The 24,874-nt window shown below is 37.9% G+C and overlaps 1 protein-coding gene across 3 annotated transcripts in view; it reads right to left on the bottom strand.

Annotated features, from left to right (window-relative positions):
• Positions 1–222: 222 nt before the first annotated feature.
• Positions 223–24,874, bottom strand: part of GTF2E1 (general transcription factor IIE subunit 1) — a 38,604-nt gene continuing 13,952 nt past the window's right edge. Inside the window, exons 3-6 of one of the 3 annotated variants that reach the window (XR_010664210.1) lie at positions 18,702–18,903; positions 12,570–12,811; positions 3,688–7,934; positions 223–2,682 (exon numbers count right to left, since the gene is read on the bottom strand). Coding sequence is in view for 2 of the 3 variants with exons in the window: in XM_065942854.1 (XP_065798926.1) it covers positions 434–440; positions 7,514–7,934; positions 12,570–12,811; positions 18,702–18,903 (872 nt within the window). In the remaining variant the exon portion in view is untranslated. Of the gene's footprint in view, positions 7,935–12,569; positions 12,812–18,701; positions 18,904–24,874 lie in introns of all 3 variants that reach the window. The other 2 variants (XM_065942854.1, XM_065942855.1) reach the window with 2 other exon arrangements.

Below are 24,874 nucleotides of genomic sequence, written 5' to 3'. Positions count from 1 at the left end.
AATTTCACCACAATTTTTTTAAAAAGGGAGGGGGATACTGACTTAGCTGTTATATACCTTTATCATCTTACTCCCTCACTTCTACCTGAAGATGTATGTAGAAAGATGAAGTACAGGCCATTATAGAACCAAAAAGCAACAAATACCTGCCTCAAAAAAGAAAGACTAAGTATAAAGATAAAAGGAAGCTGGGTCTTTGATATCATGAAGGAAACCACGGAATCATCAATTTTAATTTATTAAGAGATAAATAAAATCTCCAGTTGAAGAAACAGCACAATCTTTGCTTCTCACAATTTCTTCTGTAAAGAATGACCTTAACACAGACTAAGTGAACAAATTCGCTTTAGTTAGATGCATTTGTTAGATGTATTTTGGTTAGGTGGTTTCACCAGTTGCTGGGAAAAATGCACTTTGCTGCGTAGATCAGCACTCACCATCTGTAAGCATTCCAAACAGGAAGATAATTAATACAAAATAGCATCAAAAACATTAGGTATACAATTAGGTATACAAACAGAAAACAGTCTTTTGTATAAAGGCCATGGCTTACTCCTGGCCTGGATAAACATACTTGTTTATTCATTCAGTATTTATGATGAGTACTTACTATGTGCCAGGCATTGAGTCAGGGATATGAGATAGAACACTGCAGTAAGCAAGAAAGATAAAGCCTTTGCCCTCATGGAGCTTACATTCTATAGCAAGGGGAGACACAGAAATAAACACATGAGCAATCTCACATACACTGCCTGTTAAGATCACGCATACAGAGCACCACTTTAGGCTTCCCACTCCTCTGATTTAGGACTGGTTCTGAGCTCCTCTGTCTGGCGTGGTGGCTTCACCAGATGCTCAGGTTCCTCACTTACCCAGAAGTCAGCAGCAGTTTCAACATCACAAAATTGGTCTAGGTAGTCAACAATTCTCAGTTCCTTATCTCCACTGCTAATGTCATCCCTAATATTTCATCCTACTTCAGGAAACACACAAAACAAAACAAAAAAAAACACCTCACCCCAACCATTTTCACCCATGAAAGGAGAAAAATTAAACCAAAAGCAAAATTCACTATTTTCCCAAGAGAAAGAGTCTACCAACAAAATGAAGCCTACCTTTCTAGTAGATGATAGGGAGGAGTGGAATGTGAGCACAGCATTCAGGTCAAAAACTTGCAGACGAGGAAAGAAGTTTAGTCACTAAGTACAATACATAATTCCAGCACCTGAAGAGAATGTCCTAGACTAGTGCTGTTCAACAGAAATACAATGCAAGCTACAAATGTCAGCAATATAGGCAATTTAAAATTTTCTAATAGCCATATAAAAGAAATAAAAAGAAACAGGTAAAATTAGCTTTAATAGCATATTTCCTCTAACCTAGCATATCTATGGTACTATCTTTTCAACAAATAATCAATATAAAAATTATTAATAAGGTATTTTACATTCTTTAATCCCACACTGAGTTCAAATTTTGGTATGTGTTTCCTATTTACAGCACATTTCAATTTGGACTAGATACGGTTCAAGTACTCACTTGTCACAAGTGGCTAGTGGCTACCTTATTGGACAGGGCGGTCCTAGACAAAATACTAAGTTCTCTTTTCCATGAACATTGAAGCTAATGGCTCCCCAGAACTAAAGCTTCTAGGCATCTCATTGGTTGCACCAAAGAAGCTATATTCTGCTACCCTGGGGACACAGTCCTAGGTACCATGAACCACAAGTAAACATAACTAATTGATTAAGAAACATATATATAAATAAAATTCAGGCAGGAACAAAATGATATGCCTTGGTGGAGAAAGAGTATGTTCTCCTAGTGCCAATTCATCTGTCCATTCATCCATCCAACATTTGTTGAGAGCCTATCATGTGCCAGAATTAATTGCACATGGTAGTATTCTGTCCTTAGTCTTTTGGGGGGTGGCAGGGGAGTTGAGAGACATAAAAAAATAAACAAGATCATTGTAAACAGCAATGTTATTATGAAGAAAATAAAGTAGGAAAATATCACCATGAATGGGAGAAGAGATTAAGAGAAGGCTTTTCTGAGAAAGTGCCATTTAAGTTGAGAATCAAATAAAAGTGACAAGAATGGAAAAGAAAGTTCTATGCAGAGGATATAGTTAGGGCAAAGACCTAAGGCAGGAAAAACCTTGGCATATTTGCAAAGCAGAGAATGTCAATGTTGTTAGAGAGTAGTTAACAGGAAGAATAATAGGTGTGCTCATAAAAGTAGTCAGGGGCCAGATCTCTTAGGACCTATAGAAAAGTGTCAGGAGTTTAGTCTAGATGTTATTCTAAGAAACAGTCAATGAAGTGTTTTAAGTCGGGGTAGGGGGAGGTATTAATACGGCCTGTGGTAGGCTGGTAGTGGTGGAAGTATAAGAGGTGAGATTTAGAATATATTTTCAATTTATTAGCAAGTCCTATCAGCTCTACCTTCAAACTCAGGTTATATAAATTAGATTATATTTTGAGTCTGACAGGACTTGCTGATGAACGGGATGTGGGATAGGAAACAGAAAGGATGGCCAGCGACTAGACTTTTGGTGTGAGCATGTAGGTGAAATGATGGTGCCATATATGAGATGAGCACTGAAGCAAGAATAAACTCTGCTTTCCCTCCTGTATTTCCAATCTTGATAAGTGGAACCACCATTCAGTCAGAGCACAGCTTCATCAGGGTAGTGTCATATTCAAACAGTCACCAAATACATTAATGCCACCCCTCCAAAGTTTCTTAAACCTGTCCCCTTTCCATCCCCACAGACTTGTGTGTGTGTGTGTGTGTGTGTGTGTGTTACTTGCTTAGTCATGACTCTTTTGTGACCCCATGGACTGTAGCCTGCAGGTTCCTCTGTCCATGGAATTCTCCAGGCAAGAATACTAGAGTGGGTTGCCATTCTCTTCTCCAGGGGATCTTCCCAACCCAGGGATTGAACCTGGGTCTCTTGCACTGCAGGAATATTCTTTACTATCTGAGCTATGAGGGAAGTCCTTTATTACTAAGCCTATTGAAATCACCTTAATAATCTCCAGGTTTCAACTCCAACCCAACAGCAATGCTACAAATTGTTTCCCTGCTTAAAATTCTCCAACAGTTTTTTCTGAAAAGTGATTTGGAAAGAGCTATCAGTTTAAGATGGACATGTCCTTTGATGTGCTACTTCTCTTTTATGGTCCTATCCTATAGAAATATAGAATAAGGATATATAAGGGTAATTCATTATAGCACTTTAATAGTGAAAAACTGGACACTACCTAATTCAGCCTAGTCCTTATTTTTAAAAATGAATCAGATTTAAATATACAGATATAGAAAGATTTTCAAGATATTTCAAAAACAAATGGTAATGTATGTATGGGCAATTTATATATGATTGTATTCACTTAAAAAGCATTGCAATGTATTTGTGGGTATGAGTGTAAGTATGTTGTTTCTAAAGGTCTAGAAAAGGTCTGGGATGATACACACTGTCAACAATGGATATCTTGGGTTAAGTGAGATAGGGATGGGCCGGGTGAGGAGTTCTCATTTTTTACTATATATACATATATATCTTATTGGATGAATTTTTAAATATTTAAGTAACAACAAGAACAAATTGTACAACTATTCTGTATGCCTTAATGTGATTAAAGGCACTTTAGCACCTGGCACTAGCCTTTGTTTCCACACAAATTCCTCAGACTTATTTACATCAGGTAAGTGATAATGTACTTTCGTGTGATGGGAAATGTAGGTTGAGTGCTGAAACTGGGTCATGTTAGAGACCTGTTTGCTTTGCAACTGGAATAGGAATGGCAGCCTCTAGTACTCAGAAGGACAGCAAGATCTTTCTGAAGAGAGGTTAAGGTGCTTGTTCCTTTCCTTGAGGACCCACTAGAATTAGTTCATTCCTTTTTAGCTCTTCAAAGGAAGAAGCAAAATTTCAAGGCATTTCCCATTTCAACCCATTCGGCTTTATATGTTTTAAGAATACCTGTACTTATTCACAGTTTGCTTTGCTTTCATAATATAAAAAGCCAATAGAAAGGACAGTAAGTTTAGTGCCACAGTTCTAGTTTCTTTCTGAAAATCTTCCTCATTTCCCCAAGAGATTTAAAAAAGAAAAATTTTTAAGTGATAGCAGCATAGCTCTGCCAGAGGTAACAATGTGAAACAGCTTTGATGGAAACAAAATGCTAAACAAATAGAAGGTAGAATTATACCAATTTATAAATTCTAAAGATTTTCGTATGTTTTTTGATTGTCATCGCCTAGCTACTTTTTTTTTTGTTTTTAACCCAGGAATATGTAGAACAAGAAACTACACATATAAGTTTTTCTATTGTAGTACTGGCTGGGAATCTAGCCAAACAGCCAACTGGTAGAAAGAAGAGGAACTACTCTTCCCAATCTCATTCCCATTCACTAATTATCTCAAAATGATACCAAAAACTTATGAAATATTCAATTATTTCTTCCTCAGTTATTGAGGTCAGAAATGAAGTACCTTGGCAGGACCAGAAGACAAAAACCTAGTTAGTAATTAAGTTTATGCTCTGGTTTTCTACATTCTAAATCCTAAAGCTGCTACCTACACCAGCCCTTCCATTAAAATATCCTTCAACTGGCTTGAATTGCTGTAGCACATCAAAAGATTTCTTCTTGTTATTTTGTTATTATTATTCAGCCTCACTTTAAAACATGTTAGCTACCACTTACCTTCATTAAATATCAGAGCAGAAAGCAATATTGGTGATCCTACCATAATCCTCCCATTACTGACAACTGAGAAACTAGCCCAGGAAGATCACATCAGGAAATAGTGTCACACTGCAAGTGCCTAGTTAACTGGGACTAGAACCTAGTCTCCTGACTTCCAGGCTATGCCAAATTGGATATTTCCTTTTAATCATTTAAAGTTAATGCTCCTTAAGGTATTCTAGAAAAAAAGTGGTATCTAAATAAGAAAAAGGGTTCAACTACAAGGGCAGATAGATTGGAAGCAATCTTCCAGCAGATACAAAGCTATGGATCACCTAGGGCCAAAGTTGTTTACTCATCACCTGACTTTGGTCAAGTATATGAGGAATATTTATCTAGTGCAGAGAGAGAAGAAAAAAGTGGCGAGGGGAGGGGGAAAAAGTGGATGGAAAATGGTTTCTTAGTTAGGGAAAAATTTTAATAGACCACTTTGGATATGATAGGATCTTTCAAGGTCATACTTCGAACTGGAATAAAATAAAGAACTAAGTTATTTTTTCTAACACATTTATCACTTTCCAAGGTCTTTGGAAAGAAAAAGGTGATGAAAGGTGATGAAGGAAAAAGGAAGCTGAAATATTACAGCACTCTACTTGGGATGAAACATGTGAAAATGGCAAAGACACTCTTTAAGGACAAGGATGTGTATCATATTCCTTGACTACTCAATGCTGAATCCCTCCCATTGACCACCCCTTGCCCTCTACTATAATACAAGACTTCAGTAAAAATCTGCCACACAGTCTTGTGTCCATGGTTACTGTGAGTCAGTATAGATGGTGCAGAGGCAAGGTAAAGAAGCCAGGGAAGCATGGAGGCTTCCTGAAGTAAGGAGAAACCTGGCCAGTGTAATGGTTAGGATACCAAACAAAAACGGTTTCAAAGAAAAGATGGGTTGACAGCTCAAAGAGCAGCCAAAGAGGTTGAGAAATAAAGAAAATAAGAAATAAGACATTAAAAAAAAAAAAAAAACTGAACAATTTCAGCACAGTCATAGGTTATAACACAGACTCCAAGAAGGAGATGAAAGAATAGATAACAGATAAGAAAAACAGAATGGTAGCTTCAGGAAAAAGAACATGCAAGTGAGATCAATTAAAAAAAGCAAGAAACAAGTATTCACTGAAATGAAGAGCTGACAGTTCACCTAGAACTACATTTCAAAACTTAACATCTGATTACTACTGAACTTCTTTTCAAACTATCAATGTTTAGAAAACAACAACAACAATGTTTAAAAGTTGAATAGCCCTATTTGCACAAGGTACATACTTAAAGTCATTCTTAACGCAACTTACAGCCAGAAAAAAGTTTAGATCACATAAAACTGCATTGACTATTTGAAACAATGCAAATAAGAGAAAAACTTCTGAAACATTTTTCTTCATTGGGAAGAGTATTCACTTTAATTATGCTCCAAGATGTTAGAGCTAGAAATTAACAAATTTCAGTCAGTATAAAATAGATTTATTGTCAATATTTAGTCATTAATACAACCCAGGTTAATGAAACATTACTTCACACAAGGCTCAGATGCTCTAAAATCTATCTTAACTTTACACATGTACTAGAAAACGATAAATACCTAAAAATGACAATGCAAGGAAAAATATTACAAAAAATACAACTGTAGACCCTTGTATGAAAATTTTTTAAAGTTCTGCCTTTAGGAATAATACCACGCTACATATCAGAATCAAAAATAAACTATCTTCCTTGAGGTTACAATGCTCAACAATATATTGGATGCACTCTAAAATACCATGCTTGACAAGAATCAAAAGAGACAAAGAAGGCCTTCAAAAAGGTTGAGAGAAAAAAACAAAGGAGTAATCAATTGTTATATGCTGATTTCTGTTGTGATGACCTCTTTAAACAATTTATAACACTGTGGAAGAACTGAAAAAGAAGGGTACCAGTCTCAGCTTTCTAAATCAGCACAAAGTCAGACGATTTTAAAGGGTACTGTTCCCAATGCTCTTGACTCTTCAATACTTTACATGGACTCCTTATCCTAAGCCCACATTTTTTTCTCTAATTTATTCCTAAGGACTTTCCAAACACACTTTCTGTTTTCTATTATCCAATATACAAACCACAAGGCAGTAAGCAAAACAATAATATCTGCCAGTCAAGTCAGTTCTAGACACCAGTTTTGGTTTAGATATTAATCATGAGACACAGGCATAACCATCCTCCTTCCAGACATACTCTCATCTCCCCTTACACAATGACACCATCTTCAACCGTGAGGCAATGTGATGCTTTAAGTTTTTTTTTTCCTACATCAATGACTTGCCTATTGTGAAGTTGCCTGGTTGGCAACAATATCAGGGGCTGTTAGGAATGCTTGGTCAGAACAGATAAAAAGGATGTGATCAGTGAATTACTGTAACCTATCATAATGGGCTTCTACAGGCAGACAGGAAGAATTTACCTTATAGACTTGTCACACTCATTTCAGAAGGGAGAAAAATGTGTCTTAAAAAGGAAAGGAAAAAGATTAGATAAGGGAATACAGCAAAATATTAATACTGTAGTAATAGGAAAGGGAATGCTTATAGCCAACCTACCTTGTGGGGGAAGTTTCTGGCATAAAATAATCAAACTTTCTCTCCCACTATTGTTTGCACAAGATTAACAGTTGCTTTACATCAAGAGGGGCAGAAAGCCACTAAACACATTTCTTCAAAGGTAAGAAATCTCTTTCTGAAATGAGCATTAGAGAAAGGAGGGAAAGGTAAGGAAAGCTCACTCAAAGAGGTCCTCAAACATGCGTTGTCCCATTGCTATGTATGCTTCCTTTTCCTCTGGTGTCATTTGGGCCACCAGCTCTGGCTTCTGGCTCACTTCACTATATGAGAACGGACGGCCAGCCACCATGACAACGGGGTCATCTGCTACTTCCTCAAATTCATCGTCTTCCTCATCCTCTTCCCCATGATGTGCAGCCACAGTGGCCACACGGGGTGGAGAGTCATCATCTGACTCGCTGGTCTCACTCTCAGAGTCACTGCCGTTGGCAGCAGTCACAGGAGCAGCCGCCCCCACTGAACCTGCAGGGGCAGATGGGGTCTTCTTCTCATGAATAAGCAACGCTCGCATAACCTCCTCATTATCATCTGGCCCTGCACGGCCTTCTTCATGCTCCTGAAATGAGTCTATATCTATGCCGCCTGGAAAGAGAAAATCAGAAAGTCAATATTCTTAAATATAAAAGGCACTCCTTTACAGCTTATAAAAGTTTAATATATTTAAATATAGAATAATGTAAAATAACACAGATTCCGCTGGTTCCATTTTTTTGAGCTACTGTCCAAAAGATATTCAAAATGTTTCTCACAAACTAGAGCTTAAGTAACATAAACCTTAAGTATAGCTGACCCTTGAACAATGTGGGTTTGAACTGTGCAGGCCCACTTATACATGGATTTTTTTTTTTTCTAATAGTAAATACTACAGTAATATATGATCCATGGTTGGTTGAATCCATGGATGTGGAGGAACTATGAACATAAGTTATACTTATATTAATCCCTGTAGTGTTCAAGGGTCATCTGTACCTGGGTCTGTTTTGATTTGTTTTGTTTTTTAATATCTACTTATTGATTGGGCTGTGTCGGGTCTTAGTTGGGGCACATGGCATCTTTACTGGGCACACAGGGTTAGTTGCCCTGTGGCATGTGGGACCTTAGTCTCCCAACCAGGGATCGAATGCATGTTCCCTATACTGCAAGGTGGATTCTTAACCACTGGACCATCAGGGAAGTCCCTGCACATGGGTTTTAAGAGACATATAGCTTGGATCTGAACCCTGGTTCTTCCAACATGCAAGCTATAACAATTTGGGCAAGTTATTTAGTCTCTAAACTTCAGTACCTTTTTCTATATGATGGATGATAAAAGTGCTTGGCTTCTAGGGCTCTGGTTAAGAACATGAAATAATGTCTGTGAAGGACCAAGTTTGTAGCTGGCATAACAGGACATCAAAATAAAGCTCCTCATCCTGCTTGGGGCAAAAGCCAAAGGCCTTACAATAACCTATAAAGTCCCACATCATCTGAACTCCTCCTGCCCAACTACTTATCCCTTCTCTTACCCCTTGCTCATTCTGCTCCAGTCACAGTGGCCTCCAAAGTATTCCCCGTGCACACCACACACACCTTCCTACCTCAGGCCCTCTCCACTGCCCATTTCCTTTGCCTGGGATATTTTTCCTCTAGGTACCTATACTCCCTTGCATCTTTCATGTCTTGATTCAAATTTTACATTCTTTCAATTCACCCCACCTCTATATTCTTAATGTTCTATTTTTTTCCCTATAGCATTTATTTTCTAACATAGTACTTTATGTCTAGTGTCTCTGTCACCTACTTACCACAAATGTCAGTTCTCCACAAAAGATATTTACCTTTTCTACTCAGTGATATATCCCATGCACCCAGACTAGCACCTACTGCTTGTTAGGTGCTGAATAAATATTTGATGAATGAGTAAATAAACGGCAGCTTATTTTCCTGAGGCAAATTAAATGTACTTTGAACTGTATCTAGGAATCTAGTATCAGAAAGGAAACTTCTCCCATCACACACTTCCTATCATTTTGTGTACATGTTACAAATGAAGCATTTAAGAAAAACCTTTGCATCTTGTATTCTGAAAATAATACCAAATATAATGCCATTTAAAACACATAAAAGAAATTAAAATGTTGATTGAAACCTGACTCCTTTATTCAAATCCTGAGTAATATTTATTAGATGTGTTATTTTAGCCAAGCTACTTCATCTTTTTCTGCTTCAGTTTTCTGAAGTACAAAAAGGGTGGAAAATAGTATTTATCTCACTGGATTACCAGGGTGATTAAGTGAATATTTGCAAAGGCCTGGCACTTAGATTAGTGTTATCTATTATCATTATCAAGAGAAGACCTGTGTATGCTAAGTCGCTTCACTCCTCATGGCCAACTCTGTGCGACCCTATGGAGTGTAGCCCACGAGGCTCCTCTGTCCATGGGATTCTCCAGGCAAGCATACTGGGGTGGGTTGGTTGCCATGCCCAATTCTGGTCATGGATAAAGTGAAAGCATCTTCTCACTAACATATGAGAATGAATTAGTTGTAATCTTGGACATTTTTACAATGTATAGATAAAACTCCGAAGATGAGACATAAAAGAAAGAGAAAAGGAAATAGGAATTGAGAAGTTAAAAAGTTTAGATCAGAGAAAACAAATTTTTGATAACATGGATATAGAAGTGAGAATTGAAATCAAACTTAACCATTTAAAAATAGTGCCAAAGGCTGAACCTCCTTCTTAGGGCCCTTATTGCCAATGTAGTATTTCAAGGGGAAAAAAAGACACGTAATGTATGCAAGTCAAAACTAAATGAAGTCATGTCTAAAAGATTTCTGACAAGGTTACTGAGATACATAGGCAAAAAAGGAATTGATCTGTTATAGAGAGAAGACAAAAAACAAGGATAAATGAAATCTCTAAATGGTAAAGCAGAAAAACTAGCTCTAGGAACAGTCTTATTTAACAGAGTTATAAATTACAAAGATGATGTGTACTGGGAAACTGTCAAGTTCACTGATGAGGCTAAGCAATCCTGGGTACTTAAAGGCCAAACTAATACCAAAAAAATATAGGAAGAGCTGAAGGTTGAATAAGTGGGCATAAGAGTGTCAGACCTAGTTTGTTTCTCAAACCTGCTGAGTTTGGGGGATATTTTTTAGTTTAAAAATTTTTTTTGGCTATGCAGTGCAGCAAGAGGGATCTTGGTTCCCTAATCAGGGATCGAACCCATACCCCCTGCACTGGAAATGCATAGTCTTAACCCCTGGCCACTAGGGAAGTCCCTAGATCTATTTTAGTACTGGCATAGTGTAAGAAAATCTGCCTAGAGAAAAATAATCTAAACTATACTAAAAAACCTGATCTAAGCCATCACATAAAGGGAAGGAGAGGATCTGAAAAAAATTCCTGCATATAATTCTAAAGTTGTCTTAATATGCTTCCAGAATCAAAGCAATAAAGAGTCATGTAAAACCTGAAGGATATTTGAAATAAAACTCAAATAATTAATGACAAAATCATTCATAAATAATATGTATTGTTCTGGTCACTAGGTCTCAAGTAAAGTATATTACAATTGGAGATAGTCCAGAAAAGGACAATTAAAATAAGACAAAAAATGTAGGTGGAGATGACTTGGGGGAAGAGAATGATTTGTAAGGAGAGTTGAAAAGAATTAGAATTATCACTAAAGTAATGAGGTCATGATTGAAGTCTATGAAATTCTTAAAGATATTAAAGTAACTTTAACTCTGAGAAAAATAAAGTGTAGGACAAATAAGACTCACTCTACAGTTCACTGGATAGAGTCTATTCAACTATCATAAAACCTAATGAAAGCAAATTTAGACCTAAGAGCATACACTATTTTATACACAGAAGGAAATATTCACAAAAGGGAACCAAGACTAGATGACTTATTTAAAGTCCTTATGATTTAAATTCCACCATTCTCGGAATTATAAACATTGAATGTTAAACTTATGAGCCTAATGGTATATAACACTGGCTAATAATAGTTTTATTTCATTCGATTTTGTTCCTAAGTTCACAGAAAAAAAGGCTTGTTGCTTCAAGAATAGGCAAGAAGCCAAGCTGGGGAAAACAAACCATTAAATAGTTGACAGACTAACTATGATGTAATCTAAAATAACTTGCATCAAAATAGCTAAACATCACAGTCAAGGTACCCAATGGGTAGAAGGGAGACTGAAGTATGACTACCAAGGAAAATTTTTTTCCAGTTGGAATTAAAAGACTAGAGAATCACACTAGAGGTATTACCTGCTTTTACCATCACTACCCAACTCCACACTACTTTTACAATTCTCAGCATACACAGTAAAAGAAATGCTAATTATGAAGGGGAAAGAGGTTAGGGAAAAAGTAAAAAAAACAAGTGATTCTTAGTTACTGATGATTCTTTCAGCATTAAAGAACCAGACTCAGTGATACATTGGTAATGATACATAACCTAGGAACAGGGGCGGGTAGGTTATAATACTAATGAAATCTGACTAGAGGTACAGACTCCTTATTTCACCCCTGTTTCCCAGCTTCTGAGTAATATTTATCCAGTTTTAGCCTCCCATTTCCTACCTACTCTTAAAGCATCATCATCCAAAATCTCTAAATCCAGTAATTTGAGACTAAAATGTATAAACTAAAATGGTGCAGCTCTCAAACTTCAGATTATTATGCAATTGTTAACACTTCAGGGCTCACAGAGATTTCTAAAACCTTCTGATAAAAAGTTCTGTCGATCTTCTTGGATGGTGAGATACTTGTTCTTTATTCATGTGATATCTTTTTATGTATTTCAAGCAGTACAACTCCTTTTTATTTATGAGGAGGCAACATAAAAAGTTGGGGCTAGTGTATAGTTAAGGATCCCAAAGAAATAAAAATGCATGTAAAAAGGCAACAGAAGATTAAAGAAGAGATGAATTTGGCCACTTTGCATCCAAGAGTACTTTTGCAAGAAATTAAGACAAAACAACGACAATTTCTCAAATCTAAAAACAGAGATTTTAAAAGTTGTCTGTTATTTCAACTAAGTTGAAGGTTAATACAAGAATACTGGTTGGTTTTACTGCTTATTGCTCAAGTTACTTTCTGCTATGGGGGATGGTTTTCAATAAAACTAAGAATTGCCCAGGCAAAATTTCTTTACCAAGTCAAGTTTATTTTCTACTGAACTCAAGACATATTCATCTTACTAACTTCTACTCTTACCTTCTTTCATCTCTTCAGAACTATATGCTCCTTGGACAGTGCTCTCTCTTAACCAAATAGGTCTCTCTTTGGCAGATTTCCCCTCCAGTGAGGCTCGATGAAGATCTTCTTGGTCATCCATGTTAATGACAACATTCTGAGTGTATAAGTCCTCATAGGAGGGACCCTTGGTGGTCCACGCCTCCCGGTGGTGCCCACCTGCCAGGCCAGCAGCTCCAGCAGCAGTTGCTGAACGGTCCTTGCTACATAAAAAGATCAGAGGAGGAAAGAAAGAAAAAAACTTGACATCTTAGTGAAAGAAAAGAAGGGCAGCTGGGGAAGTGGTTACTGAAGTATTACATATAAATGTAATCATGCACACATGCTTTAATAATTCTGAGAATTTGCTCTTATACCTTTGGGTGACGTTTACATTGGTTAGATGAACACATCATTTATATTTAAGTTCCTCAAACTCTGAATCCTCTGGTGTGTACAAATGATTGAGGTTGGATAGATTAAGATGTTTCAATAAATATACTTAGTGAGAGGGGAGAAAGATATAGTGACATAGACCACTTAAAGACACTAGTCTGGCAAAACTCTCACCCAGTAAAATCTTTGATGAGAATTTTGTTTTAAAACAAAACAAAACAAAAACCTAAAACAAAACACATGTTATATTTTTAAAAGCATCTTCTCAGCTGAATGCAGAAGAATTCAAAGTAGTTCTATGGGCTTTTTCCTGTCTTTCGTGTGCTGAGAAGCTAGAAAAGTATTCTACAAAGCCAGACTTCAATTCAGAAATCAATGTTCTTCTGCATCTCACCAAATAAGGCAAATTTTCACGCAGAGATTAGCCTCTTTTCTGTCAAGTTGTATCTCTCCATCTCTGCACCTACACTGACTCCATATCCAGCTCCAACCATTATTTCTACTCCATGGCAACCATAATCTATTTCTGAGTCTATTTTGTTTAGCTTTTTACCTCTACTAGCCATGATTTTCTTAAAAAACAATTTTATTTATTTATTTTTGGCTGTGGTGGGTCTTCACTGCTGCATGGGTTTTTCTCTGGTCGCAGCAAGCAAAGACTACTCTTCATTGCAGTGCAAGGGCTTCTCATTGCAGTGGCTTATCTCGTCGTGGAGCACAGGCTTCAGGGCCTGAGGGCTTCGGTAGTTGCAGCACGTGGGCTCAGTAGTTGGGGCTCTCAGGCTCTAGAGCACAGGCTCAATAGTTGTGGCCCACGGGCTTAGCTGCTCTGTGGCATGTGGGATCTTTCCAGACCAGGCTTTGAACCTGTGTCTCCTGCATTGGCAGGCAGATTTTTTACCACTGAGCCAGAAGGCTCATGATCATCTTAGTCTACTTTAGGTCAGATCACTCCTTATTTTTCTCTAGTCACTTAATGTTTTCTCATCTCTGTTGAGTTAAGTTTTAGTCTTTCTGCTGCTCCTTCTGCTTGTTTTGCTTTCAATCTGCTCCATACTCTTTTGACTATACCTGATTTTCTGAGTCTAAGCTCACCCCTTATCTTTCTTTGCCTGTTACTGATGCTTTCTGCATCAACATCTATGCATGACTCTCCCTCTCTTTCTGTTTAGACAACTCTGTTTTATTCCATAAATTATCTCCATGTTTCATGAACTACCTGCTTACTTAATACCTGCCCTGTATCTTTCTCCATACCTTTTGCTGTGTTCTTGTCCATGTCTACTAATTCCCTTGCTCCATATTTTACTTCTCTGTCATTTTTTCCCTAAATTTTCCCCATGGATCCTGAACTGTCTCCTGTGCAGTACCCTTTCTCATTCTGAGCCTAAGCAATACTTCATTTGTCTTTAAGTTCTGAATCACGTCTCTCAGAAGCCACTCACTATTTTTCCTTCTCTTTGATCCTACTTCATGTCTTCTTACTCCATTGTTCCTCAATTCTCCCTGGGCCCACTTACATCTACTTAACTTTTTTGTCTCCTGTTTAATTAAGATTTCTCTGATATATATGGGGGTCACAAAGAGTTGGACACGACTGAGCAACTGATATATGCTGTGGTCCGTGTACCTGATTGGCTCATTACATCTCTCCCTGAGAACACTATGTTTCTCTGTAGGTAATCTTGGTTTCATCCCATACCTCCTTGCCTCTGGATATCTAGAGACCCATTGCCACTTTTTCCCTCAAAGAAGAAAAAAAAAATGCACCCTCTCTAGCTGTACAAACCATGCTGATCTGGTCACTTAATCCATGCCTTCTAAATACTACCCTTAGCTGTACCAGGGCTGCTTTGTACATCATTCTTTCCCACAGACTTTTTATTAGTTATCTCCTCACCCACTCTGAGTTTAGGCCTAGGAGGCATCTCTCTGTACCCAATCCATCTACCTGTCTTGCTATAGTTTAAAGTCTTACGTTACAGTTGCAAATAACTGGTTTCTTTCTAGCTTTTATTCCTTTCTGCATTCATTCTAATGTTACTTTTTGCATTATGTACAATGTTGATCTCAATTTGATCCATATCTGTTCTTCATTCCTTTTCTGTCTTCCATGTTGTCTTCTAAAAGGTTGTGCTGTTGCTTTCACTATATGAGTCTACTTAGTCTGGTGTAAGCTGTCTTGTTAAATGTTGGTCTCTCTCAAGCACTCAGTTTTGTCTTCCCTCTTAGCCTGATCTGTGTTTTCATGTTTCTGTGCTTACTCTACATTCTGAGTCTCTCCTCTCTCACCCAGTTGTCCCCTTAACTCCTTTTAATGTCTCTTCTATTTTCAGCTAATATTCTTAACTTGTGCTGAGCCTGTCCTATATGCCTGTCTGTGCCCACATGCGTCTCCCTGAGTTAGCCAGATGCCTTTTCTGTCTCTCTCCACCCACTCAGTTTCTCTAGTTCTGACCTGGCCAACTCCACCCTGTCCTTTTTCTCCTTCACCCATAATCTTAAATGATCCACTCAACCTTTCTGAAGCTATTATTTCTCCATATCATCTTGAACACATAGTTATCATCTATGCTGTATCTTTAGCATTAACTCTGAAGACTCTTCTGAAGGTCGTTAAGTGTTCAGTAGTTTGGACAGGACAATTCAAATAAATGTGAATATAAGACTACTTTTAAAAAGTCTTTTGTTTTCATTACACCATTACAGAAACTCAAGATTGGTTTTATTTTGGTTTGAGGCAGGAAAGATTTGGCCACAAGTTAAACAAATTATTAAATTTTGAAGAATTTTTTTAAAGATATCTTTAAGCATGGAGAATTGACTACACAGATTTTATTTATATCTTCACCAAATATATAGTCAAATCATCAGCAAATGTGACACTAAAGAAAGTCCAGGTGAGAGATATCAGAATTGACTTCTTCTGCATGCTTAAATTTCTCCTATGGAGAGAATGTACACATTTCACTTAAAGATGACCAAAGTGACAATTCAGTTTTGAAACCTTTTACATTACTTAAATAATTGTAAAATTTTTAAAAGGTGTATCTCTCACTCAGGGGTGAGGGAAGAATATTATTTCAAAACTAAATTTTTAAAGATCTTTAAGGTGAGTGTTAAATAAGAGATGATGGAAAAGGAGAGATTACTGACAAGGAATTCCATTTAGGAAGGATAGAAGACTTTAAATATCACCAGTGGGTTGACTTGCTGAAAGGCTGGAACTGTTCATCAGTTCTTGGGTTAAATCTACTGACAGTTTTGCAGAGGCAGCCTCTGGTTCCTGTTCTAGGGATAAGCTAGAATTAACTGGTTACAGATCAGGAGCCAAACAAACAATCACGCCACCAATTTTTTAAACAAAATAACGCCTTACTATTGTCTGTATTCCCACATCACTCTATTGACGTTTTCCTGTTCTTCTGCTGGGGCAGGGTGGCTACTACAAAGCTGTTATGCTCTGAAATAGAGCCTATAGTACAGAAAACCTAAATAACCACCACTTCCAGGATGTTGGATACAAGCAGTGGAGCTTGTCAAATGCTGGTGAGGCCACCCTAGCCAGAGTAACACCTTCTAACCTAGCTCTTAACAGTCTTGTTCCTAACAAAGTAGAAGCAATTGTATTTTATTCTGGCTGGAAGTCCAAGTACCCCATTCTATATTTCTTGCCTGCCTTCATTTCCCCCTTTCTTTTTATTGACCAAGCTGTTGAGTAGCCTCTTTTTTGATTAGTATTTCCATCACTCCTAGTGAGAAGCAGGTGATCTGATATACTGAGCCTCTGTTGGACCTCTCATGTTGCTCAGACTTATCTCCAGGATGGACTGAGGGATACCTAAGTAAAGATCCTGGGATGGGAGGTGGACTGTGGTAAGTGTGGACAATAGAGGTAGAATGCCAATGGTGGTGGTGAATGAATACTACTACAGTGGGGAAGGATCTTAATAAACAAGAAGATAGCTATATTTAGAGGAGGAAACACAAGTATAAATCACAAATAGTATTAATGTTATACACTGTAAAGAAAGCAATCAGAGAAAATGTCTAAAACACACTTCAATATGAAATAACCAACAAGCTTAAAATGTATGTATTTTTGTAAAACAAATTTCCCTCACAGGCTATTCTGACAGGGTTGCAGTATTATTTAAATGCACAGAAAAAGATATAACAAATAAATTATTGATAAGAGACCAACAACCAGTAAGAAAAATTTAAGGCTATCTGTAATGTGGATGATACTGGCTGCCTATCAATTATGGCTCCTCTCCTTCTTTGTTTATCAATTTTATTCAAGTACTAATGGCTATTTGCTTCAAAGGACTCTGGGACCTTCCTTAGTCCTAGGAGGTAAACCTTAACCAGTCTAAGCACCAATCATGTGATCTCATTTTCTTTGTGAGATGCTGGCTTAGAAATAAGCAAATAAGCAATTCTGGCCAGTGAGACATTGGTGGATACAGCAGGATGAAGGTGGCCCTCGAGAAAGTTTTCTTCCATCTTTAAACAGGACACAAGGAAGGGATGGTCCCATTTTTTGCACTTGAACATTTTCATCTATGTGATGAAAGACATGGCCATCTTAGCTAGCTCCCCTGGTGGTCCCAAGAGGACAACCAACAGGCTGAGCTCAGCAGAGTAAACATGGAACAAATCTAGATCCTTGAAGATGTAATTGAGCTGTGAAATTAATTCTGAGCTGTGCTACCTAAGGACTTTTGGTCATGCTAGAATGTTTTTCTTACTGTTCAAGCTACTTCTAGTTGGTGTTTCATTATTACAGATAGAGGCATTCTAACCGACACATATGCTAGGAAAGAAAATTCACATTGATTTGTTTAGATACAAAACCTTCTATATAATTAGATTGTTTTTAGCCACAGAAATGAAATTCAATTTGCTCAGAACTGCCCAGAACTGGCTTTTCTGCAACATCTGTACCAGAGAACATAAAATACTAAAAGTGCTCCCAAAATCTATACAGTTACAATTTGGACTATTGGGTTCTATGGAAGGGAGTAGATGGGTATAAACTCTAAGCCATCAGCTTGAAACTGGAAAGAAGAAAGAAAAAGTGTAGAATAGGCGAACACTCCCTGATCTCAATTCTTGTTTATGCTCTTCAAAGAAGAAGATAAACTGCTTTTTATGGCATGACAAAATGAAGGCTGCCTCTACAATTCAAACATTAGAATACACTAATAGAAACAGAGAGCCATAGAAAGAAGTATTAACCCATAAGTAACACCCACTTATACACTTCACTGTCAAGAAAGTTGCACTGAAAGCAAGGAAGGCAAGAAATGTGTGGTTAGAATGTTTCAAATACAAATTTAAAAAGTGATTGCTCTATTTCTTAAAGAACTTCGGGTTTCAAAACTTGACTAGGAAAAATTCAAAAGGCAGAACCAATTTGGGACTAACCAACAATTAGCAGAGTTGCAGCAGGCCCAAGCAGATTGAGTACTTAAAATCAAACCTGACTATTTAAAGATTTTTGCCTAAGGCCCACACTGTTCTGCATTCAGTACAAACAAATTTCATCAAAGGCACAAGTTAATACAAGTGTGGCAGAGCTTAGAATCCACATAATCTTATAGTTTTTAGTCTCCTAGTAAATTACTTACCTAATCCTGTTCTCCAAAGTACAGGCGGTTAAAAAAACGGCGAGCTTAAAGGTGTTCTTGGTAAGAGTACAGAGCCTATACTCACCTCTGTTTCAGGGCTGGAATTTCTGTAGGTTCTGGTTCAAGTATTTCACGGGCCAAGTTTACATCCTCTGTCTCTCGAAGCAAGGCATAAATGGGCTCAATTTGTTCATTAAACCTTGCCAAAAGTGTGCGTGCATCTTTTTTGGGCATTGCTGATTCATCTTCTTCTACCTCTGTCTGGCAAAAGGTACAGCGGAAAGTTCCTACAGAGAAAGCAAAAGTCTTAAGTCAGGGCACACAAATTCTTAAGACTAGCCTTTAGCAAACAGTATATATCTCCACTCTTCCTCCAACATTTTATTATCAAAACTTTCAAAAATATTCAAAAGATATATCTCTGTGCTCACCACTGAAATTTTAAAATTAACATTTTTCTATTGTTGATTTATCATATATGTATTCGTCTATCATTTTTTTGAAGCATTTCAAGTAATTTCACCCCTAACTACAGCATAGCAAACAGATTTTAATCATAACATTTCTAACACATTTATACTTATTTTAACTTGAAATGAAATTCTTTACAGCTTACCACTGAGGCCTGTATCGCAAAATCAACACTTTTCTTTTTGCACTGTATACACCTGAGTCTACATTACGGGGAAAGCCGAATAAATACCTAAAACCAAAAGTCTCCAATAATTCTGTATATTGCCATAAGGCTACTTCTTCAAACTTACTACTTATGCCTAAATCAGTTCAGTTCAGTCGCTCAGTCATGTCTGACTCTTTGCAACCCCATGGATTGCAGCACGCCAGGCCTCCCTGCCCATCACCAAGTCCCGGAGTTTGCCCAAACGCATGTCCATTGAATTGGTGATGCCATCCAACCATCTCATGTGCTGTCGCCCCTTCTCCTTTTGCCCTCAATCTTTCCCAGCATCAGGGTCTTTTCAAATGAGTCAGCTCTTCGCATTAGGTGGACAAAGTATTATAGTTTCACCTTCAACATCAGTCCTTCCAATGAACACCCAGGACTGATCTCCTTTAGGATGGACTGGCTGGATGTCCTTGCAGTCCAAGGGACCCTCAAGAGTCTTCTCCAACATCACACTTCAAAAGCATCAATTCTTCAGCGCTCAGTTTTCTTTATAGTCCAGCTCTCACATCCATACATGACTACCAGAAAAACCATAGCCTTCACTAGACGGATGTTTGTTGGCAAAGTAATATCTCTCCTTTTTAATACGCTGTCTAGGTTGGTCATAACTTTCCTTCCAAGGAGTAAGCATCTTTTAATTTCATGGTTGCAGTCACCATCTACAGTGATTTCGGAGCCCAGAAAAATAAAGTCAGCCACTGTTTCCCCATCTATTTGCCATGAAGTGATGGGACCAGATACCATGATCTTAGGTTTCTGAAAGTTGAGCATTAAGCCAACTTTTTCACTCTTCTCTTTCACTTTCATCAAGAGGCTCTTCAGTTCTTCTTCACTTTCTGCCATAAGGGTGGTGTCATCTGCATATGTAAGGTTATTGATATTTCTTCCGGCAATCTTGATTCTGGCTCGTGCTTCTTCCAGCCCAGCGTTTCTCATGATGTACTCTGCATATAAGTTAAATAAGCAGGGTGACAATATACAGCCTTGACGTACTCCTTTTCTTATTTGGAACCAGCCTGTTGTTCCATGTCCAGTTCTAACTGTTGCTTCCTGACCTGCATACAGATTTCTCAGGAGGCAGGTCAGGTGGTCTGGTATGCCCATCTCTTTCAGAATTTTCCACAGTTTATTGTGATCCACACAGTCAAAGTCAATAAAGCAGAAATAGATGTTTTTCTGGAACTCTCTTGCTTTTTCGATGATCCAGCGGATGTTGGCAATTTGATCTCTGGTTCCTCTGCCTTTTCTAAAATCAGCTTGAACATCTGGAAGTTCATGGTTCACATATTGCTGAAGCCTGGCTTGGAGAATTTTGAGCATTACTTTACTAGCGTGTGAGATGAGTGCAACTGTGGGGTAGTCTGAGCATTCTTTGGCATTGCCTTTCTTTGGGATTGGAATGAAAACTGACCTTTTCCAGTCCTGTGGCCACTGCTGAGTTTTCCAAATTTGCTGGCATATTGAGTGCAGCAGCACTTTCACAGCATCATCTTTTCGGATTTGAAATAGCTCAACTGGAATAGATGAGACCAATCCATTTTCAAAATTAAAGTTCAAGAAGCCTGTGTTGTTTTTATTTCTATAGCTTTAACTTCCGCTTAATTACAACTTCAACTTGTAATTAAATTGTAGTTCTTTAGAAATACCTCATATTTTTCACTTCTACTTTCATTTCACTAATCTGGGGCACCATTATCTACTTAGCCTGAAATTAAGCTTCCTAGATCTAGTCTTTGAACCTTTAGGCTCTGTCTTTCCTATTCCAAGTTCCTAGGCCACTGTTTTCTTTATCTCATCCTCCTGCTCTGAAGTCTGTCGGATGGCCGAACCTCTAAAGTCCACATCATCAAATTGAAATTTCTCATCCTAACATTCAAGATCCTATGTAACTTGATCCAGAAACATCATAACCCAACCACAGTCCTTTACTTGTCAAGTAAATTCAAACACTTGAGAGACAATATACATTAACATCTATTTTATTGTATGTAAGTGCTTTCTTTCTAAAGTACTTCCAGGTACACTTTTTGATCCCTATACCAACCCTGTAAAATGATGTCAGAACTGAGGATGTGAGTTTTGTGACTTGTCCAAAGGCACACAGCCAACAAGAGAAATGCAGTAACAGCAGCTATTGTATACCCAGTGTTTACTAAGTGCCAAGTATGGCCAATCATCTGAAGATGGTATTATTATTAGTGCTCATTTAAATCTGTACAATACAGAGATTCTAAACGGTTAGGAAACTTGTGAAAAATCTTATCACTACTAATTGGGAGGTGATGGCAGGATTCAAATCCAAACTATTATGATGAAACTCATACTCTTAAACATTACTTAATACCACTGGCCCGACTCAGACCTTCAGTTTGGTTCTTAATCTCAAATGCCAGGGATAGCCATCGTTCCTTTTTAACCCAATCAACCCAAGAGATTAAGAGAGATCAAGCACTTAGTGTCTGGCACACAGTAAATATGTAAAACATTTCGTTTTAAAAAGCCTAATATATGATTGATATATAACCCCACCCTCAACCCCACTTCCCCTAGTAAAGAATAAACAATCTAGACATTTCTGCTTCAACATTAACACTAGGCTCTACTGATATATTTCAAACAGAATAAGTTTCTCTACTGCCTCTCTCACATAAAATATCCAATCACATGTAAATTCTTTGCTCATAAACCCTGTCTAAATACTCTTACTCCATCTTCCTGCTATCCATATGCTATCTCATCTTCTACATCTATTCCAAATAAGTAAAAAAGAGAAAACAGCCTCTCATAGCTAAGAAGTAGACCAGCACTCATATGTTAGGCTGTGGCGCTTTTCTGACAAGTGGAATCCACAAATCACCAATATCAGATAAAAGGTTCTCTGAGACTATGATGAAAGTGAGGCAAAACCAAGTCAATTTCAGTCTGTCTGAATAGATAAAAGCAAGGTCTGCACAACCACCAAAAAAAAAATTCTAGCTAACACAAGTGACCGCTGCTTCTTTACCAATTCTTGTTTTAGTCTCAGCCTGGTCATCTCACTTCTGGGATAAGATTTATGAAGATATCCAATCAAAGAATTAGTCTCACTTCTTTTCTTTTTTTTAAAGTCTTTATTGAATTTGTTAAATATTGCTTCCATTTTATGCCTTGGTTTTTTTTAGCCACAAGGCATGTGGGATCCCAGATCCCCAGACAGGGCTTGAACCCGCACCCCCAGCATTGGAAGGCAAAGTCCCAACCACTGAACCACCAGGGAAGTCCCTTAGCCTCACTTCTTGACAGTACCTAATCCACAGCAAATCTCCTCCAATTACCTTAATCCTCCCCAAAATCATCTAACAAAAGCCCATATTCTCTAAGTTCATTTAGCAAAGTCTTACTTTGTCACCACATGGTTCCCTATGGTGTGTGACTTTCTTGCTACAGAAAGCATCAACAAACCCGATTTTGTTTACTGTGGGCATATATCTGATGGTCTTTGACTAATGGACATCAACACAAAGACTGACTTAACTGAACAAGGATACTATTTACCAAAACAAAGAGGAAGAACAAGTTTGTTTTTCTTTGTGGGAGAAAGACATCAAGTTGCTTTAGATCTGAATCCATTGGCCTTCAAAATGGATTTATTAGAAGTCAACTTATTATAACTTCTCAGAGAAGGCAATGGCACCCCACTCCAGTACTCTTGCCTGGAAAATCCCATGGATGGAGGAGCCTGGTAGGCTGCAGTCCATGGGGTTGCTAAGAGTCGGACATGACTGAGCGACTTCACTTTCACTTTTCACTTTCATGCATTGGAGAAGGAAATGGCAACCCACTCCAGTGCTCTTGCCTGGAGAATCCCAGGGACAGGGGAGCTTGGTGGGCTTCCATCTAAAGGGTTGCACAGAGTTGGACACGACTGAAGCAACTTAGCAGCAGGAATGTTATAACTTCTGAAAGCTCAACAGTGCAATTTAAGATTAGAAATTTTGATGTAACAATCAACAACATATAGATGGTAACTGAAGCCATAAAGCAAATCAGAGTATCCAGAGATTAAGGATAGTGAGAAGCACAAAAAGTCAAGGTATAAACCCAAGGAAAGAGAAATCCTTGAGAGATAGAATTTGGTACAATCAGAGGGATAGGATGGTGTTTCAAGGAGAAAATGGTATGGTGCTAATTTTCAAGGTCAACAAGAATTGAAAGCTAGCTTTTATATTTCATAAAGTCAAAGTAAAAGTGAAAAGTGAAGTTTCTCAGTCATGTCTGACTCTTTGCAACCCCATGGACTGTAGCCTACCAGGCTACTCCATCCATGGGGTTTTCCATGCAAGGGTACTGGAGTGGGTTGCCATTTCCTTCTCCAGGGGATCTTCCTGATCCAGGGATCAAATCCGGTTCTCCCACATTGCAGGCAGATACTTTACTGTCTGAGCCACCAGGGAAGCTTTATATTTCATAACAAAAGCTAAATAGAGACCTTGGCTAGAGACGTTTTAGTTTATATGCTATCTTGGGGTGCGTGCATGCTAAGATGCTTCGGTTGTGTCTGACTCTTTGCAACCCCATGGACTATAGCCCACCAGGCTCCTCTGTCTATGGGATTCTCCAGGAAAGAATACTGGAGTGGGTTGCCATGCCCTCCCCAGGGGATCTTTTCACTCCAGGCATCAAACATGCATCTTTTACATCTCCTTCACTGGGAGGTAGGTTCCTTACCACTAGCACCACCTGGGAAGCCCCTACCTTAGGGTATTCTCTAACTACTCCAGGCTGCCTCAGTTTCTTTACCATCTTTCACTCACCTCAAATAGGACCAAAAAGGCACATAAGGGAGAACATGCAACCTAGATCAAAGAATGTGCCAGCAGAGAGAAAATGAAGGGTACAAAGGTTCTTTAGGCCAAGTTTGACAAATGATGAGACAAGGAGGAAAAGATGAGTTCAAACACACTTATGTTTGATCATACACACCCATAAACTATATACACACACACACATATCTAAGAAAGTTACTTTACAAATAATCCCATGTATTCATCAAAGCCAATCTGTGCAACAGTATTATTCAAGTCTAACATATGCAGGAATAAAGACTCATAGGAGTTAACGTTTATCAGGTCAGAGTTTAAAAATTAAAATCACAAAGCCCAGATTCAAATATAAATCTTTCTGACTCAAAAGACTAAACTCACTGTACCATTCTGAGTAACACATCCCTTTCCTAATCTATTATCTCTGCCAGCCACAATTTAGCAAACTTTCCCCATGTATAGGAAAGGCTCCAATTTTTAAAAATATGGAGCAGGGGAGAAGATTTATAACAAAAAAATATATTTAACAAACATTAAATGTGTATCACATGACTGACATTTACTCTGCTGAGTTTTAATGTATTGGGATTGGCAGAACGATTAAAATATATCCAGATGTAGATAATTAACAGGTATTGAAAATAGGGAGAAAAGGATTTTTTAAAAACAGATATTTCAAAACTATAATTTAGGGTTGTCCATTCAGTAGTATCCAAAAATGACTCAGGACTTTTCTAGTGAAGGTAAGTTATTACTCCAAAATCAGAAAAT

Source organism: Muntiacus reevesi, chromosome 8 (genome assembly GCF_963930625.1).
Source record: "Muntiacus reevesi chromosome 8, mMunRee1.1, whole genome shotgun sequence".
NCBI lineage: Eukaryota > Metazoa > Chordata > Mammalia > Artiodactyla > Cervidae > Muntiacus > Muntiacus reevesi.
The sequence above is the reverse complement of the archived record's forward strand: the minus strand, read 5'-3'. Positions and strand labels throughout refer to the sequence as shown.